Raw genomic sequence first — 19,844 nt, forward strand, 5'->3', positions numbered from 1 at the left:
CTGTAGGACCATGTAGTTTCCCCAAGGCTGCATAGGCTGATTGTTTTCCTACAAGGTATCTGGAGCACCACAGAACCAATCCCTGAGCCATCCATGCGGGCTAAGATGGTTGGGGGAGGTCATAAGCACAAGGAGTGGGCAGAGTGCATCCTTCCAGGTGGAAACAAATTCTAGTTTCAATAAAACTGGCAGTAAGTATAGGCAGATTGAGTTTGTATACATCATGGGTGATCCAATGTGTCCTTCCAGATGTTTTTGGCCTGCAGGTTCTATAAGCTACAGACTAGCCAACATATCTATGGTGTGGAATTATGGAACTTGCCCCACTCTGCACATAGGACCAAGGAAGACATAGACATATATTCTTGGAAAAGCACTCAGAATCCAAGAGAAGCAAGACAGGAAGAGTTGGGCCTGCATGTGATTTACTGAGTCCAAGAAGACTTGGGCATGGGCACTTGGGCTATCTTCCCTGCATGCTTCCACTGTGACACCTGTCACACATTTACCTAGTAGTGTTGATGCAGATCTAATTGAAGGAGGGATGGAATTCTTTATCCCAACGAGGATGTTTGTTATGTGTCATAAGCATAGGCTTGCTCTGAAAACCCCAAGAGTGAAAGAGATAGAGGGAGGTATAGAGAGGAAAGGATATTTCACTGGATTTGTATTTTCTGCATTTTTTTTTTTTTTTTGCTTCGAGGATATGGCAGGTGTATCGCAACTGAAAGGGCACAACACAGCCACTTACTGCGCAGTGATCACAGGCCGCGGAGAACTCACCCTTGGCTTGGGAGATATGGACATCCATCAGCAGATCACAGAGCAATACGTGAGTCTCTTTTGTATCCTATGCGGTTTGCAACCCTTCATCTTCCATATTTATGTACTTCCTTTGTCCTCTATTCTTCCAAGATGCAGAGGCCGTTGCGCTACAATGAAAGAGCAGATTTAGGACTGTATTCGGAGAGGTGCTTCCAGATGAGACTTCTGTTGGGCAAATGCCTGTTATTTTGCCAGGGTGGAGTGGGAAAGCCTGCATATTTTCCACTCAAATCGCAATGTGTTTTCCGCACCGCTTCTTGCATCTTTCTCCCAAAGATCAGTTAAGGCAGAAAATGCAGAATTAGCTGCTCTGTATCCTCTGATGGGTGCTGCAAGGAGCCCTCTGACTGGAGGAATCCTCTAACCCAGTTCCTGCAGGATTAGGGTGGCCTTCTACACAAATTACATGATTGAGCCTAATTTCCCTTCTTTTACTTCACTGTGATGTCAGACTTGGGTTGGAGAGGCATCCTATTCTATGTTCATTTCTCTCAAGTTGCAAAGTTTACATCTTTCCTAAAGGTGTAACTACACGGGCTCCTTTGGAGTGGGCTAGTGTGGGATAAATAGGATAACTGGGGTAAATTGGAAGTGTGATGTAATCCTCACATCCAAATGGCACATTAATCTTCCAATATCCTGAAGTGGCTCACTTATTAAGCCACTTCACAATATTGGCAAATTTAAACCCAGATTAGCTGGGTATGATCAGCTCCAGCAATCATACACACGGGAACTAATTCAACTCAGAACCATTCTACCCACACCAGCAAAGTAGGAGCCCTGACAGGAACTCACTCTTGGGGGTGGGCTGGTTTTTTCCAACAAGGACATCCCCTGATCCCCATTTTTAAGACTGAAGCAGCCTGTTCCTGCAGCAGAACAAACAGTTGGCTAAGCGCCCATGTGATCAGTCTCTAAGTAGGCTGTGGAAGAAATATATTTTGCAGTGAAGAAAGCATCAGCTTTGGGTAACGGCTTCTGCATCCTTTTTTGCTTCTACTTTGTGCTCTCCTCCAAAAGAACAACAGCATTAAAGAGAGGATTTATGGAAACAGTGAGATGAATGAATGCAGTCTGCTTTTTGCAGAGACACGTGAAGCTGCATAGGTGAAACGAGAATTTTTAAAAATATGATAAAAACGTGGTGGCACCTTAAAGACTAACTTTTACATTTTTTAAATCTGAAATTGCTTTACTGTATAGTGTCAGGACATTGACCTGTCTTGCCCAGTGTTTTCTGCATAGACTGGCAGCCAAGATCTTTTTTCTTTAATGGGTCTACTCCTGTTTAAGGATGCACAGGACAGGAACCCAAATCATGCAGAAGGAACCAGCTAGAGCAGATCAAGTTTAATGTTTTGTCAGAGCTTGGGAGAGCTACATTTTTGGGCTATAACTCACCTAGCATAGGCCCTGGCCACGCTCATTAGAGGGAGGCGTTAAAAAAAACACACAACTTTCCCAATCTTTGTGTTGTCTTGAGTACTAGTCTGTGTTGTAGGTTTTATTCCCAGTCCTGGGAGCCTTTTAGCTAAAATTCATCTAATAAAACATCACAGTAGAGCATCTGTCAACACAAGAAGGCTGATAGAAATGTCGAGACTTTCTTGTGTTATTCTTTAATGGAGCCTTGAAAATGGAAGATTGCTTATTGGTTTTACCCTCTTGTTCTTTTCTTTGATAATGACATGAGGAGTGGAAAGGGGTGGCGAAAGGGTGCCAGCAGTGACTTCTTTTTTCCTTCCATCTTCAGTCTTTTAAGGGTCTTTCTTAGAAGTGAATTGCTGACGTGGAGATGCCTTCTTAAAAACACCATCAACTGTTGAGTCTTGATCCCATCCCCACCCTCAGTTTTTATTAATAGGGGAAAGGGTGGGGTTGGACCATTCCTTACCATCTCTTCCATTAGTGTCCCAAAATATTCCTCACCCACAAGCAGGCTGTGTTTGTCTACATTTCTGTACTTTAGCATGCCCAGTTGTTGTTGGGAAAGAGTGGAGCCAGAAGAGTGGACCCCAGCATCCCATCATAGCTCCTGCTGATCTCTGAAGAACAAGCTCAGCTTGGGTGGTAATAGACTCAGCAGTGGCTCAAAATACGCCTACAGCTACAGATTACCTGGGCTGATTGTAAATGGTGTATCTCCAGTAGGAAACCAGTGTGCAAAATGAGATAAGCCTCTTCGCATGACCCTAAACTTGAGAGTTGGCTCTCCCATAGATTGCAAAGATTGAAGAGAATCTGTCAAGTAGCAGAAAGCTGCTAGGAGGGGTAGCAGTATCAGCCCCCACTTATTCTTGATCTCTGGTGGACCCCAATAACTCATCCAGCTTCAGCAGTAATACATTTGTGGTGGACTAACTTGATAATCAAAGTTAATGTGTTTCCGGAAGAAACTTTTATTTTGCAACCACCCTGCCTCATAGTCACAAAATTGTTCACAGAGGTGTGTGTCTACACAACAGTGATCTCTCCTGGAATATTGTGATGAGTTACCATGGTTTAAGAGAGATTTTGACAAGTTGGAATGTACCAAGAGGAAGGTGACCAGAATGGTAAAAGATCTGGAAATCAAGCTTTACAAGTCATGGCTGAGGGTGCCAGGCATGTGTAGCATGGAGGAGAGAAGACTGAAAGGCAGGAAGACAGGCCTCATCAAGTATTTGAAAGGTTGTCTCATGGAAAGTAGGGTTAGCCTGCTGTAGCTTGAGCGGGTAGGAGAAGTAATGCGTTTAAATTTTGAGAAAGGAAAGTTTGCCTAACTTCTTGACAGGAAGAACTGTTTTAAAAAATGAATGGACTATCTTGGAGAGTGGTTGATTCTCTTTTGTTGAAGGTTTTTATACAGAGGTTAAAGAAACAACCGTCAGAGGTGTATTAGCTCTGGATTTCCTGTCTCAGCAGAAGGTTGGACTCATGAGACCTTTGTAGTCTCTTCCAGCTCTACAACTGTATGACTCTATGGAATCTTACTGGACATTCACTCATTGTGCAAGAGGAACTGTGTAAGCTTTGCTGGCAGATGGCTGCTAGTTAAAGAGGTGCCGATTGTGTTCCTGCATTGCACATCCATGAATGCAGCCAGCACCTTGTTACTTTGCAGAAGCGTGCTGTTTCCGTTTATGTGCTTTGCCTTACCTAAATGTATATTGCAAATAAGAGTCTTGCCAGCATTTTCCCATATTTTTCTAGCCCTTCTTTTATCCTTTTTCTTGCTGAAATGACAGACAGAAGCGTGCCCAGTGGTTTCTGAATAGTGGTGCTAGGACCCCTTTGTCCGGAGGCACCATTTATGCAGAAAAAAAGGAAGATAAAAGGGAAAATACAGTTGTTGTTCCACAGCAAACAGTCAGGATGTCTTGGAACGTGCCTAACCAAGGAGTTCGGTTCAGCCCCTTTACTTTAGGAAGACAGGGCATATCTCCTTCTTAGCATCACTTCAGCTTTTCCATTGCCCACCTTCTCCTACAATCTTTTCAGGTGTCCCAATTCAAAGAGAATCTCTGTTTGGCCCCACTAATATGCATGGATGGGAATGTTCCAGTTTCCACCATTGAATACATCTGTCAGATTGCCAGAGAACATCGCCTGACAGGTAAGAAGCGGCACTTTTGGTAAACTTGCAAGCAGCACCTGCTTCATTGTACAAAGTGTGCTTTTCACATTACCTTGTGAGTGAATCTCCTTGGCCTCACTTCCGATCTAGGCAAATTCTCTGCATATTTTGAAAAAGTAGAAAAGGGACTCCAGCCACCCTTGTTTGGCATTCATTATTTCCTCTACACACATAGCATTTAGCAAGACCTTCATGTATATACTGTACAGCCCCCTGCCCGGCAGAGAGGAAACTCCAGAATATCCAAATCAAAAGTACTAATCAAGGTACACAGAGCACAAAGCATGCATGAGGGGGATGCCTTGCTGTTATTTGTCATCAAGTTGCCTCTGACCTATGCCAACTTTATGAAGGAGTGACCTCCACTCATTATTTTTGTTTCCAGAGACAGTTCAGGGTTGATTTGATTTAGGACCTACTTGGTCATCTTTCTGGTGTTCCAATGTATCTACAAAAGCTCTCCTCCAGCACCTTATTTCAAATGAAGGCAAAGTGGCTGTCCAATGAGGCCTTACAAATAGCAGAGAAGAGAAGGGAAACAAAATGCAAGGGAGATAGGGAAAGTTACAGAAAAATGAATGCAGTCTTCCAAAGAACAGCAAGGAGAGACAAGAGGGTCTTCTTAAATGAACAGTGCAAAGATACAGAGGAAAATAATAGAAAGGGAAAAACCAGAGATCTGTTCAAGAAAATTGGAGATATTAAAGGAACATTTTGTGCAAAGATGGACATGATAAAGGACAAAAATGGGAGGGACCTTACAGAAGCAGAAGACATCAAGAAGAGGTGGCATCAATACACAGAGGAATTATACCAGAAACATCTGGATGTCCCGGACAACCCAGAGAATGTGGTTGCTGACCTTGAGCCAGACATCCTGGAGAGGGAAGTCAAGTGGGCCTTAGAAAGCATGGGTAACAACAAGGCCAGTGGAGGTGATGGCATTCCAGTTGAACTATTTAAAATCTTAAAAGATGATGCTGTTGAGGTGCTACATTCAATATGCCAGCAAGTGTGGAAAACTCAACAGTGGCCAGAGGACTGGAAAAGATCAGTTTACATCCCAATCCCAAAGAAGGGCAGTGCCAAAGAATGCTCAAACTACTGTACAATTGCACTCATTTCACACGCTAGCAAGGTTATGCTCAAAATCATACAAGGTAGGCTTCAGCAGTATGTGGACCGAGAACTCCCAGAAGTACAAACTGGATTTCGAAGGGGCAGAGGAACTCGAGACCAAATTGTTAACATGCGCTGGATTATGGAGAAAGCCAGAGAGTTCCAGAAAAACATCTATTTCTGCTTCATTGACTATGCAAAAGCCTTTGATTGTGTGGACCACAGAAAATTATGGCAAGTTCTTAAAGAAATGGGAGTGTCTCACCACCTTATCTATCTCCTGAGAAACCTATATGTGGGACAGGAAGCAACAGTTAGAACTGGATATGGAACAACTGATTTTTCAAAATTGGGAAAGGAGTACAAGGCTGTATATTGTCCCCTTGTTTATTTAACACATGCAAAATACATCATGCGAAAGGCTGGACTGGATGAATCCCAAGCGGAATTAAGATTTCTGGAAGAAATATCAATAACCTCAGATATGCAGACGATACAACTCTGATGACAGAAAGTGAGGAGGAATTAAAGAACCTCTTAATGAAGGTGAAAGAGGAGAGTGCAAAAATGATCTGAATTTCAACATAAAAAAAATGAAGATCATGGTCAATGGTCCCATTACCTCCTAGCAAATAGAAAGAGAAGATATGGAAGCAGTGACAGATTTTACTTTCTTGGGCTCCCTGATCACTGCAGATGGTGACAGCAGCCATAAAATTAAAAGATGCCTGCTTCTTGGGAGGAAAGCGATGATAAACCTAGACAGCTTCCTAAAAAGCAGAGACATCACCTTGTCAACAAAGGTCCTCATAGTCAAAGCTATGGTTTTTCCTGTAGTGATATATGGAAGTGAGAGCTGAACCATAAAGAAGGCTGACCACTGAAGAATTGAATTGTGGTGCTGTATGAGACTCTTGAGAGTCCCCTGGACTGCAAGGAGATCAAACGTATCAATTCTGAAGGAAATCAACCCTGAGTGCTCACTGGAAGGACAGATCCTGAAGCTGAGGCTCCAGTACTTTGTGCATCTCATGAGAAGAGAAGAATGCCTGGAAAAGACCCTGATGTTAGGAAAGTATGAAGGCAGAAGGAGAAGGGGCTGACAGAGGATGAGATGGTTGGACAGTGTCATCAAAGCAACCAACATGAATTTGACCCAACTCCGGGAGGCAGTGGAAGACAAGAGGGCCTGGTGTGCTCTGGTCCATGGGATCACGAAGAGTCGGACATGACGTAACGACTAAACAACAACAACAACCATCCAGTGGGAGTAATAATTATCATGTATCATCTGCAAACAGTAGTTGAAAATATAAATGAAACGTCACACCTGTTTTTGAATTTTGTGTAATCACATGGTCCTCGACGCTTCTGCCAGTTTGCTATTCGGGTAGCATTTTGCAAAAAGGATCTCAAAATACATTAGCCAATTCCGAGGTTCAACAAGAATGGGATGTTCTGTGTAGGTTACATTGTAATAGGTGCTTTGAGAAACCAATTCCACAGAAGATGTGAGGGGAAGAATAAGCAAATGAGTGTCCTCTAGACCAAGAGTCCCAACCCCTGGTCCGTGGCCTTGCCAGTACTGGGCCGCAGAGACAAATCTCCTGCCCCCCCATGCACAGATGCATTCATGCCCCTCCCATGCATGCATGGCCCCTCCCACACACGTAAAGATGCACACATGGCCCCTCCTACGCACACACAGCCTCTCCCATGTACGTACAGATGCACACATGGCACCTCCTACATATGCATGCACACACAGCCCCTCCCACTTATGCATGGACAGATGCACGGCTACTCCCACGCATGCACAAACAGGCCCCCAACATGCACATGGACGCCGTGCCCCCCCCCACGCATGCTAAACCAGTCTGTGGAGGCAAAAAGGTTGGGGACCACTGGTCTATACTTTTTGGGTTACATTACTGATACCTGTCTTCCAAAAGATCTGAAAAGAACCAGATTCCTTGCTTTCCAGAAGAAGCTAGATATACTGAACTCTCATTGAAATGAATCAGTGGAACCAGACAGTTATGTTCAATGCATATCAAATTAATTGGATGGCACTTAAGGTCAGCTCATTCTCTCTCAACGAGGACTCTGTTTTTTGTTGTCAGTGCCACAAATTAATCAAATATGTTTTAATGTACTGTACGTCTACAGGTTTAGCTGAGTAATCCCTTTGATTATAAGCACTCATAGCCCTAAATCTTTTTAACAACTATGGGATTAAAAGCAAAATGCTCGTCTAGTCTTCCATCCTGCTACCCATGTGGCCAAACCATTTTTTTTGTTGTCTTAGTGACTTGTTTATTTTGGCTACAGTTCCCATTATCCCACCCAGCCTGGCCCTGGCAGATAATAGGAGTCATAGTTCAATATATCTTAATACATCATTTTTTTATGTTGAAATTCAGAAATCTTGGCCGGCAGAGGTGGTGGTAAAGATTTCTGGGAGTTGTAGTCCAAGAACATATGGAGGCCCAAGGCTGGGGACCACTGTCTTAAGGGCACTGAGTTGTGGAAGGCCATTTAATAGAAAAAGTGCTGAGGCAGATCAGATGCTTCACATACATAACTGTGGTGATCCATGCCTGCTGAGTTGACTAGCCTAATGCTCTCTTGAAGTGTGTTATGAGCCGACAGATGTGGACAAGGCATCCAAGCCATTCTTCTCAGACAGCTGGAAAACCCTGGCCTGCATATCGCCCAACCTCCGGGAACTCAGAGCAATTAGTTGGACCCTGGGATATCCTGCGCCAGCAGGTAAAGCACTTTTGAGAGTGGTGGTGAGGAATCTTTAAAAGTATTTGTTTATCCTATATGTTATATTATCTCATGGTATGATTTATATAGTAGGAGCCCCCTATCTGCTGATTCGTTTACTGTTGCCTGAAAATACTAAATAACAAACCTCAGAAGTATGTATTTATATGTTTCAGGGGGAGCCAGAGTCCATGCCATGTATACCATATGATATCCCCGTGTTTTTCAGCATCCATTTGGAGGGGTTGTAATTAGAGATGGGGACAAATATAAAAAGGGATAGCTTTTTCCAACAAATATAGCCAATTCTTTAAATATTTGTCGATCTGTATTTGTTGGTTCCTGTGGGGTGGCGGTGGCTGCCTATTGGCCTCCAATCAGCTGATCAGTGGCCAGTAGGCAGAATGGGCTTCTGTGCCATGTGGTAAACTCTCCTGGGGTGACCCAGTTTGTGGGTGAATAACGCAGATGTCAGATATCCAGTCTTCACCAACCTTGGCAGGTGTGTTGGGGAAAGACATAGGAAGCGCCGTTGTGATTCTGGAGTATCTAAGTACCTGGGGGGTGCTTTCCTGGGGGTCCTCTTTGTGACTATATAACACAGGGGTCCATAGGCCAATGTTCACCAAAGCTTCCCTGCAAATCTGGTGTCTCTGGGCAGTTGGGGGCCAGTGTTATAGCCATTTAAAGTGAAGATGGATCGATGGAGCGATTTGTTGAAGAATATTTGTATATTTGTATTCGTTGATCTGTTAACCTTGATGAATAACAGATCAAAATGAATTGTTATGTTTTTGATTTGTCCCCATCTCTAGTTGTAACTGATCCTCTGTGGATACTGCGATCCTACTGTATATATAAACAGGTATCCTTGGGCTGCACAGTGGCCAGTCTGTCTCTGCTTCCATGCCTCACTCCACTTCTATGGTTGTGGGCTTGCTTATGAGAGTTAATGACATTTTGGAGTCTCCTAAAGGCATCTGGAGGGCTGCAATTACTTTTGGGCTAGAGAAATCACCTGTTCACTTTATGAATTGCCAAGAAGTCCCAATGATACAGAGAAAGCCTTGATCCATGGTTTTATTATGGCTTTGATGCTATGTCACAGGTTTCCAATCCCTTTCCAGATCTGCCTTCTAAGCTGGACGCCATCCTGGAGATTGCTGCCACCCTGGCCTGCCCCTTGCTGAAGGAATTGCACTGTGTTATGGTGACACTCGGCCAACATGGAGTCCTGGTGTGTGGACGGAATGTGGGCGGGAGTGTCTCTCTTCACCCTGGAATTTGCAACAAGGTAGTAGCACAAAAAACAAACAAACACAAAGGGTAAAGATGAGGAAGGTGTGAGAAAGGCTGTAATTTGAGATGGAGAACACTTAGGAAACAGACAGTAAGGGCGCCTAAGAATGAGGGGCATATAAGACATAATTTTCCATTCCCTTGTAATATTAGTTCTTTGGCCTAAATCCAATTGCTACTACTGAATGGAGTAGATCAGTAGATTTAACTAAATTTTTATAAGCATTGACCTATTACTGAGCAATTGATTCAGCAAGACTCTGCTAGTTGGGAATAACTATTGGATTTAGACCATTGACTGTTAAACCAGTTGAAAATCCTTCTATGTACACCCTATTCAGAAGAACCAGTGTGGTGTAGTGGATAGAGTGATGGATTAGGACTTGAGAAGACCTAGGTTTGAATCCCCACTCAGTCATAGACACTTACTGGAGACAGCACTGGTAAAGGTGCCCTTTAAATATCTCGTATACTTCAGAAGCCTTACTAGGGTTGCTGTAACTCAGACGTTACTTGATGACACACAGCAACAGTAAACCTAGGCTGTAATCACCAGCAGGCAAATGTCCCCCTGTAGTTACACAACTTTGAATTGCGTTCCTATCGGGCTTTGAGGTCACGTGGCATTTATTCCAGGATGTGCATCCCAATGTGTTTCTGGGTTGCCAAGTCATTTCCTTCCAATTCAGTATTGGCTAGAGCACTGGTTCTTAACCTTGGGTTACTCAGGAGTTTTGGACTGCAACTCCCAGAAGCCTTCACCACCAACTGTGCTGGCTGGGGTTTCTGGGAGTTGCAGTTCAAAAGCATCCGAGTAACAAAGGTTAAGAACCACTGGGCTAGAACTTCTTGCTGAGGCTGTTTGATAGAATTTAACTGACACATTGACACAGATTTTTTTTAAAAAAAAATTAAACGTTTAAAGGACATACACTGTGACAGTAGTTCAAAAAAAGATGTGATAAGATCATTCACACATGCAGCAATGCAACATCTTTTTTTAAAAAATCCACAACAAAAAAAAGTAGACACCTCTGGTCACAAGAGAGATTATCTGCAGTTAGCACCTTTGCCGGGTAAATGATTTGCTAATGGTTCTGTATCATGTGACCGCAAATTTAAATTGTAAAATCAAAGGGGGAAGAATGAAAACATTTCATTGGTGTGACCACAACCTTAGAAATTCACTCCTGGGTGGTAGAAATGAAATACTGAAACAATACCAATCTCTCTTTTGATGTTGATGCTGCAGGAATTTTCAGACATGCTTTTTAACTAGAAGGATCAACAGCCTCCTTTAAAAAACGAGAGAACAAGTAGAGATTTAGCAGTAGTCAGTATCTATGTTGTATATTTGACATCCAGGATCCAAAATTATTGTCTATTTAAAAGCATGATGTTGAAAAGCAAAGCACAGGCTGCTGGTTATAGTATATATGTGGCTCCATAGTTCTTAAAGCACTCTGTGGGTGGTTTACAATTTAATTATGCAGACTACACACACACACCGTTCCCCAGGTGAGCTGAGCATTCAATTTATCAGCCTCTGAAGGATGGAAGACTGAGTCAACCTTGAGCCGAATTCTTAAGCCTGTTGGGATTGAATTCAGGTGGTGAGCAGAGTCTTAGTTTAACCCCTGTGTGACAAGGCTCCTGAAGAGTCTGCATCTGTTACCAGAAATATATTTTGTAATGCTGGTCTAGAGCAGTGGTTCTTAACCTTTGTTACTCAGATGTTTTTGAACTGCAACTCCCAGAAACTCCAGCCAGCACAGTTGGTGGTGAAGGCTTCTGGGAGTTGCAGTCCAAAACTCCTGAGTAACCCAAGGTTAAGAACCAGTGGTCTAGAGCATTGGTTCTCAACCTGGGGTCCCCAGATCCTCTTAGACTAAAACTCCCAGAAGCCTTCACCACAAGCTGTGCTGGCCAGGATTTCTGGGAGTTGTAGCCCAAGAACATCTTGGGACGCAAGACTGGGAACCACTGATCTAGTGGTTTACAATAACTGCAAGAAATCACTTACTGTACTTCTCAAGGCTCGCAGCCTTGCATTTGCCTCTCGGCTCTTCTGTTTCAGGGTGCTACGAAGGAGTTGTGTGCTTCTTACTACCCAGCAATCCCTGTCCCTGCAGAGGAGACAGTGAATGTCTCAGGCGCCGGTGACAGGTATCTTGCTAACTGCTTGATGAGAGATGGGTGCCATCCCTGGGGGCATCCTCCGCCTTCTTCTGTTTGGTCTCTGCCACTTTGGTTGCTGGGACAACATAACAGGGCAGGCATCGCTAAGGAGCAATGGTTCCAAATATTTATCAGGAGGTGGTGAAAGATGGGGAGCTTCTTGTGAGCTGTTGTTTCTTTCAAAGAGAAAGAAATGGGGCCAGCGTGTATGTTTCCACCCAGGCATCTTTGCCCTTTGTGTGTTGAGAGGCAGCAATTGTTAGAAGCACCTGGATTGTCTTAGGAACTGCATCAGTCTTCAGGAGGGAGAGAGCTCATCTGGCAGTCGGATAAATTGGGAGCCCTCAGCACCTTTGAGACTTACAATGTTTCTTATTGACTAGCAGTCCAAACATGGACCGCCTGAAGCTTCCAGTGGTATGAGCAGAGGCTTGTGTAGCACTTCAACCAGCTGCAAGAGTACAATTTCCTTTCTGATTAAACTAGACAGCTCTCCAAAGGGAATAATAACCTTCTGAAAACTGACAAGCTATTTGGTGAGGTCGCCATATAAGTCTGTAGCATTCAAAGCAGGGAAGGATCTTGTGGCACTGTAAAGCCGAGCAAATTTTATTTGGCAAAAATGTTTGTGGATTGCAGCCCATTTCATCCAAATGAAACCATCCATTTATATGTCTGATATAGTTGCTTGCAAGCCACAAAGCTTTTGCCCCAAAAAAGTTACTCGTCCTTTTGAGCTGCCACAAGTCTCTTGTGGGATATACAGTGGTGCCTCGCAAGATGATTGCCTCGCGGGACGATTAATCCACAAGATGATGGGTTTTTGCGATTGCTGTTGCGCTTCGCAAGATGGTTTTTCCTATGGACAATTTTTGCAAAACGATGTTTGGGTCTATGCTTCACAAGACAGGGGATTTTTTTAGACTGATGCTTTGCAAGATAGTTTTTTTCCCCCATTGGAATGCATTAAATAGATTTCAGTGCATTCCAATGGGGAACCGCATTTCGCAAGACTTTTTTTTAGACCGATGCTTCGCAAGACAGTTCCCCCCCCCCATTGGAACACATTAAATAGATTTCAATGCATTTCAATGGGGAACCGCGTTTCGCAAGACTATGTTTTCTATGGATGATTTTCACAAGACGACCATTTTTCCCCATTGGATTGCATTAAATAGATTTCAATGCATTCCAATGGGGAACCGCATTTCACAAAGACGATGTTTTCGCAAGACAGCGATTTTCGCAGAACAAATTAACATCATCTTGCAAGGCACCACTGTATTGCCTGTTTGTTGCACTACTGCATAGATGAGAAATGTGCGGTCCTCCTGCAGTTCCCATTGTTGGCCATGCTGTCTAGGGCTGATGGGAGTTGGAGTCCCACAACATCTAGAGCAGCCATTCTCAACAGGAGTCATATGGACCCCTGTGGGGGCACTGACACATATGAAGGGAGGCACAGACTGGCAGTTCTTATGCAGTTTATACAATCCTGATTCAGCCTATATTGCTTTCATCTTGTGTTTATTGTCGTGGCAAAAAAAAGTTGAGAATGGCCGATCTAGAAGGACCACATCTCTCTTGCCACTTTTAGTTTGTTGGAAGCTATTCAGGGATGAACTGGAATTGATAGCATAGTCATGTCACAATATACAGCAGAACCCGATGGCCAGAAAAGCAATCCTAACTGTAGTTTCTCATTAAAACAAAGGCCTAAACGAGGCATGGGGAACTCACTTGTTGTTTTGGACATCAGTTCCCTTAACCTCTTAAAACTGGTCATTGTGTAGCTGATGGGGGTTCAAAAGAAAGGACATTATATGCTGCCTGTGGGCAGTATGTATGTATGCATTTGTTTGTTTAAAATAATTTTACTCCACCTTTCTCCTTAAAATGAGCCCAAGGCAGATTATATCATTAAAAGACAATATTTAAAATCTAAAAAAAGTAAGTATACAAATATTTTTTGAAACAGCAAACAAATATTACTATTAAAAATGGTAAACAAAAAACACAAAAAATACATTTGAAGTAGCGAAGTACAGCCATGGATTTAAAAAATCCCTCTCAGACTGCCAGTCACTTTAGCAGTGGTTCCCAACCCTTTCTGAACCATGGACTGGGGGGGTTCCATATGTGGGAGGGCAAGGCACCTCCTGCACTTGTGGGGGGCAGGGCACACGCATGCACATGCACGGATGGGTGGGTGCGCTTACAGATGGGCAGGGCACCAGTGTGTGCGGGTGGGCCGTGGGTGCATGTGCGAATGCATGGGGGGGCATGATATCTGTATCCGCAGCCTGGTCCTGCCATGGCTACAGACTGGCAAAAGGCCATGAACCGGGGGTTGGGGACCCCTGCACTAAAGGAAAGCCTGCCTGAAGAGAAAGGTTTTTGCCTGCTTGCAGAAGGCATCAAAGACGGGGCCAGCCTGGCCTCCTGTAGGAGGGAGTTCCAAAGTCTGGGAGCAACCACAGAGAAGGCTCTCTCCTATGTCCCTACCAGGCATGCCTGTGAAGGTGTTGTGATTGAGAGAAAGACCTTTCTTGACGATCCTGATATCTAAGGTGGCTCATTAAGGGAGATGTGGTCCTTAAGGTAGCTTGGAATCAAGCCATTTAAGAATTTATATGTTAGAACCAGCACTTTGAATTGTGCTGAGAAATGGATCAGCAGCCAGCGGGGTTTCTCTAATAAGAGGGTTATGTAATCCATGTAACCAGCCAAAGTCAGCAACCTGTTGTGTTTTAAACCCACTGAAGTTTCTGAGCACTTTAGAAAGGCAGCCACATGTAAAGCATGCTACAGTAATCCAGCCTAAGTATAACTAAGGCATGTGTCATGGTGGCCAGATCAGACATCTCCAGGAATGGGTGGAGCTGGCACATTTAGTTTTAATTGTGCAAACACATTAAATAGTTCAAGATTCCCTGAAATAATAATTACAGTAATTATGTTAATTATAATCTGGGGAAGGGAGCTGAATTTTTTCACTAATCTCTGAAAGCATTTGGGCTGACCAAATATTTGTTGCCTGAGGCAAATGCTCCTTTCCCCTCCTCCATATCTATGTACAAGAAGCCAGCCTGGCTCATAGATGAATTTCACTTCAACAACCCCAAGACAACCGTGTTCTCCATTGCACTTCAAGGGCAGGAGTATCTTCTTCTGTTCTCCAGCACCTCGCTTTCATGGCCTGAATCAGTTGCCTCACTTTAAGGTTTGGATATGACCAATGACTAGGCTCCATGATCACTGCAGATGGAGACAGCAGCCACAAAATTTCCTCCCTGCTTCTTGGGAGGAAAGTGATGACTAATCTTGACAGCATCTTAAAAAGCAGAGACATCACCTTGCCAACAAAAGTCCGAAAAGTCAAAGCTATGGTTTTTCCTGTCGTGATGTATGGAAGTGAGAGCTGGACCATAAAGAAAGCAGACTGCCGAAGAATGGATGCCTTTGAATTGTGGTGCTGGAGGAGGCTCTTGAGAATCCCCTGGACTGCAAGGAGAACAAACCTGTCAATTCTAAAGGAAATTAACCCTGAGTGCTCACTGGAAGGACAGATCCTGAAGCTGAGGCTCCAGTACTTTGGCCATCTCATGAGAAGAGAAGACTCCTTGGAAAGTGTGGCGGCAAGAGGAGAAGGGGACGACCGAGGATGAGATGGCTGGACAGTGTCTGCGAAGCAACCAACATGAATTTGACACAACTCCGGGAGGCAGTGGAAGATAGGAGGGCCTGGCGTGCTCTGGTCCATGGGGTCACAAAGAGTCGGACACGACTAAACAACAACGATGCCCAATGACAGATTCTGAGAAATGAGGAAAAGATTACTAAAAGCTATGGCTATAAATGTGAGGTGGATGCATTTTATTGTGCATTGTCCTATATTGAGTGTGGTGTAATGGACAGAGTGTTGGACTAGGACCCAAGAGATTTGCAGTCAAATCCTTGCTTGGCTATGGAAACTCAGTGGGGAACAGCGATGGTAAACCATACTTTGAACATCTTCAGTATTTTTAGCACCTTATTAGAGTCACTATAAGTTGGGTTGAAAAGTACATATTGGAGGCTTCGGCCTTTTTGGACCCATGTGAGAAGCTAAGAAACTTTCATGGGCATCTTAACAAAATGGCTGCCATGGGATGTAGCCTGCCTAGTGTGAAAGGACAAGAAACCTCTTAAAGAAACGGAGTCCAAGGCTAATTTTGGTTTAAATCCCAAATTCAAAGTTACATATTTGCCTCTAGAAAATACAACAAAATAACCATTTCACTAAAAGAATTGGGTGATGCTCTGAAAGCAAACAGGAAAACAGAATTAACACCCCTAACCTATAACACACATAGGCCCAAAACATTTTTGTGTAGTTATGTCAGCTTAACAACTTTTAGGGGCAAATTGCTTCAAATTAAGAGATCAACATAGCTGTTATCTGTTGTGTGCTGAGTTGCACAACTCAACACATGGTTGAGGTTTATGGTGATCCATACTGACTGGGTTGCTATGCATTTTATTTGTTCAGTGTTACATGATGTATTAGGATCGAACTAAAACTGAAATGGCCTTGTTTGTTCTCTCCAGTTTGATGGCTGGAGTCATTGCCGGGCTGCTTGCTGGGGAGGACACAGACACCTGCATCCGACTGGGCCTCCTGTCTGCCAGCCTCTCCCTGCGTTCTTTTGAGCCTGTTTCACCAGCGATCAATCCTACCAGCGTAAGTGTAGCGATGGTCAAGGCTCGGAGCTGGCCTGCAGCAAAGAGGTGGAAGCTGCCTTAGAAATTCTACTGAAGAGCTTAAGATGATATTCTATCCTACGTTCAGCTGTCTTGGTACTGGGAATATGTGGACACACTCAAATGGCCCTTTGCCCCCGATATGGACATTTTTTCCAGTTTGAAGCAAATGAGTTTTGTTCTTATTCCAGATTGACAGGAGGAGAGGAGAGCCCTGTCAAATGCTGCTCTGATTACTTCACATAGCCCAATTATTAGAAGTGTTCAAAACATAACCACCATTATAACCTTTCATTACTCGAGGAAGTGTGAGCCCTGCAGCCTTTGTACACTGTCCAGATTAGGCACATTCACAGAGACATACTTAACTGGAATACATTTGTACTTCTGCTAATCAGGCAGAGAAGGTAACGAGCCATGTATGGCAGTGAAGTCTTGGACCCTTTACCACCTAGTCCTGCTCTTCTGCTTCAAGCAATTAGGAGGCCTCAGCCACTTAAAAGAACTTTCATCTGCTTCAGCCCCTTGGATCAGCTGCACTGTAATGGAAACTTGTGCCAAGCAAAATGTTTTAATCTTTAAGATGCCCCAAGATGCTCAGTTATTTTTGCAAGAGAATAATACAGCTGCTCCTTTTCGAACTGTCCTAATTTGGGAGTTTTAGCCAGGTGTTGCTCACCTGTTTTAAGGTCTGTGGCCCTAATCCAGCTACAATTAGTCACAACCCAGACTTTGCACACACTTAACCTATGAGTCAACCTTTCTGGGTATGTGGGGCTTGCTTCTGGAGTAAATCTCCATAGGATGGATTGTAAATATGCTCCAGGGAAATATATGGACTGAGTCATTTTAAAGTATTCCCCATTGACAGCAACACAAAGTTTTCTTTTTGTTTTTTAAGTGGCAGCGCTGTAAAAGCCTGCCACTGAAGCCGTGAGGCAATTGCTTAGAGTGTAAGCTCTCTGAAGACAGGGCTCTGTCTGTGTATTGCTTATGAAGCGACATAAAGCATCTGTATATCTAATAAACATGGAGATTAATTACTTGATCTTGGGCTATGCTGGCTATGGTTGATAGGAGCTGTAGGTCAGTACATCTGGAGCACATCACGTTGCTTGCTCCCGAAATTTAATTCTGTATCAAAGAATGTAGTCATGCTTCATGCTGGTGAAAGCTATCCAACTGTTTTGAAGAGGAGCCATACAGATAGGGTTTATCTATCACTAGAAAAAACAGAGGTGGTGTGGGATCCACCTCAGGTATTATCAGAGCCACCCAAATGATTATATATCAAAGATTCCTTTCCCCATCATTAATTCCAACAAAACCAAAATGAGTTCCAAGTTGGGATGTTGGAGAAATTTGCATTGTCTGCATCTTTAAGCTAACCAACCTAATTTGGACTTTCCAGACTCATATGAATTGGAACATGGTTCTTTCTCTTTGAGTTTGTGCACGTCTGCAGATTTTGTAATGCAAATCGTTTCTTTAAAATGTATGCCACAAATGCACATTTAAGAGGAAAGTATGTAAGAAAAAGCATATTCTAGGAAAGGAGGAAATGTTAGCGAAGTTTTTTTCTTTTAGCCCAGCCATCCCTTAAGGGATGTCAATGACCAGAAGTGATTGATAGGCTCAAAAAGGCATTAGGACTCTTAAGAAATACTTTCCTTCATCTTGCACACGTTTCACCCTGCCTAAACAAGCATTTTTTTAAAAAAAACCAGCAAAGCTCATTCGCTGCCTAGCCAAAAGAAAAGGGGAAATGTTCCATTATCACAGCGATGGAGAAAGATGGCATTAGGCTTGGATGGAAGTTGCTGGCTTGCCTTTACAAAGAGATTGGGTGTTGCTAATAGGAGTAGGGTGCAAAGGAAAGGAAAGAGGATTTTCCAAATAAGAGGTATATATTAGAACTTCAGTATCATAAAAAGAAAAGAAAAAAATGGGTGGGGGAATCAGCGGAGAGTTCAAACCCATAAAAGGGCTTCAACCATTCATGCAGAAAGAGAAAAGAGAGAGAGAGAACGAACCCGTACCTGCATGGGCATACGTGTTGCTGCTTTTAATTCCTCCAGCAAGCTCCAAGGCAACGGCATCCCTTTCTCTGGCTAGCTGGGAGAAAAAAACAAGGGCCAAAAAAGCAGGATGTGGGCTTCAAGAGTGGCCAGCCTTGCTGTATTTTCAATACAGCTTTGTTTCTTGGCTCAAGTTGGTGAGACTTTGGCTGGGAAAGAGCTGGCTGCTGACAAAGCCCCCACTGATGCTAGAGGCAGGAGGGCTCTCAGCCCATCCCTTGAAGGAGACAAAGAGCTAGAAACCAGAAGGCAGCCTTCCAGGAGGTGGCAGGAGGAGGAAGGAGCCGCTGGAAGTGGTGGCAGAACCCAGAGCAACATGATGAACACACCTCTCCTGGGCACTAGCAAGGAGAAAGCTACTGGCAACGTTCAGAAGCCCGCTTTGTCCCCAACAAAGACCAGGAGCCAAGGACTTCAGACCCACTTGAAAGGCTATGGGAAGTTTAATATGGATAGGGTAAGTAAGATGACGCATGCTTTTATCTGGAGTTCTTCATTGTTACAGTAGAACTGACAGCAGGGAGGTTTGGTATGTTTTAAATTGGATGGACAATACCTGGCATGGACTTCTGATTATGAGCACTCTCTGGACTTCTGACCAGTTATGATTCAGGGAGATGATGAGGACCAAGGTTAGTGCAGAGGACTAACAGGGCCCTCCAGATTTACTGTCCCTTTCTACAACAAGGAAGATTGGATAGCAAGGACATTGGGGGCCAGCTCTTCTGATATGGAGAGAAATGAATGCCACCAGAGTATGTGTACTAGACATGCCCGCCCTTAGCTTGCTGTGGTTTTAGCTTTTGTCTGCTAAGGTGGTAACTGATCTTGTAGAGATGAGCCTGACAGTATGCAATATCTGGGTCCTTCTGCTTTTTCCTTGTTTGCGGCTGCCCTACAGCACCCAGGCTAGCATCTGGCAGACCTGTGGAGCCTTCCTTCAAGGCAGAATAACAATAACAACTAACCAGAAGGTACTGATTAGTAACACCCACTAAGTTTTTGGTGTCAAATGAGGGGCAGAAATAGAGTAGACAAGAGTGAGCAAGCAGAATCCCTGCAGCCTAAGGAAATCCATGGATGGCCAAGGGCCATCAATGACATGTTGGTCCATGATGATCTGCTACCTCTGAGATGAGAAACAAGGTGGTTTTGATTACCAGTTGTTGGGGAGCAGCAGCAAAGGACTGCTGTCATCTTCTGTCCTGATT

At 43.8% G+C, this 19,844-nt stretch overlaps 1 protein-coding gene and 1 long non-coding RNA gene across 2 annotated transcripts in view; one reads left to right on the plus strand and one right to left on the minus strand.

Moving 5' to 3' along the window:
• The window catches only part of LOC110082704 (uncharacterized), a 48,796-nt gene that overhangs the window by 24,812 nt on the left and 4,140 nt on the right, over positions 1 to 19,844 (plus strand). Inside the window, exons 14-19 of the mRNA XM_078376248.1 lie at positions 704 to 832; positions 4,309 to 4,423; positions 8,198 to 8,335; positions 9,463 to 9,629; positions 11,712 to 11,800; positions 16,403 to 19,090. Of these exons, the coding sequence (XP_078232374.1) occupies positions 704 to 832; positions 4,309 to 4,423; positions 8,198 to 8,335; positions 9,463 to 9,629; positions 11,712 to 11,800; positions 16,403 to 16,598 (834 nt within the window). The 3' untranslated portion in view covers positions 16,599 to 19,090. The remainder of the gene's footprint in view (positions 1 to 703; positions 833 to 4,308; positions 4,424 to 8,197; positions 8,336 to 9,462; positions 9,630 to 11,711; positions 11,801 to 16,402; positions 19,091 to 19,844) is intronic.
• On the minus strand, positions 9,400 to 18,681 carry LOC140707293 (uncharacterized). Its single transcript, XR_012087234.2, has 2 exons — positions 18,595 to 18,681; positions 9,400 to 9,612 (listed from the first exon to the last, which is right to left on the minus strand). It is a non-coding gene; the product is annotated as an uncharacterized LOC140707293 (long non-coding RNA).

The sequence above is a fragment of the Pogona vitticeps genome, chromosome 5, assembly GCF_051106095.1.
Source record: "Pogona vitticeps strain Pit_001003342236 chromosome 5, PviZW2.1, whole genome shotgun sequence".
Taxonomy (NCBI): domain Eukaryota; kingdom Metazoa; phylum Chordata; class Lepidosauria; order Squamata; family Agamidae; genus Pogona; species Pogona vitticeps.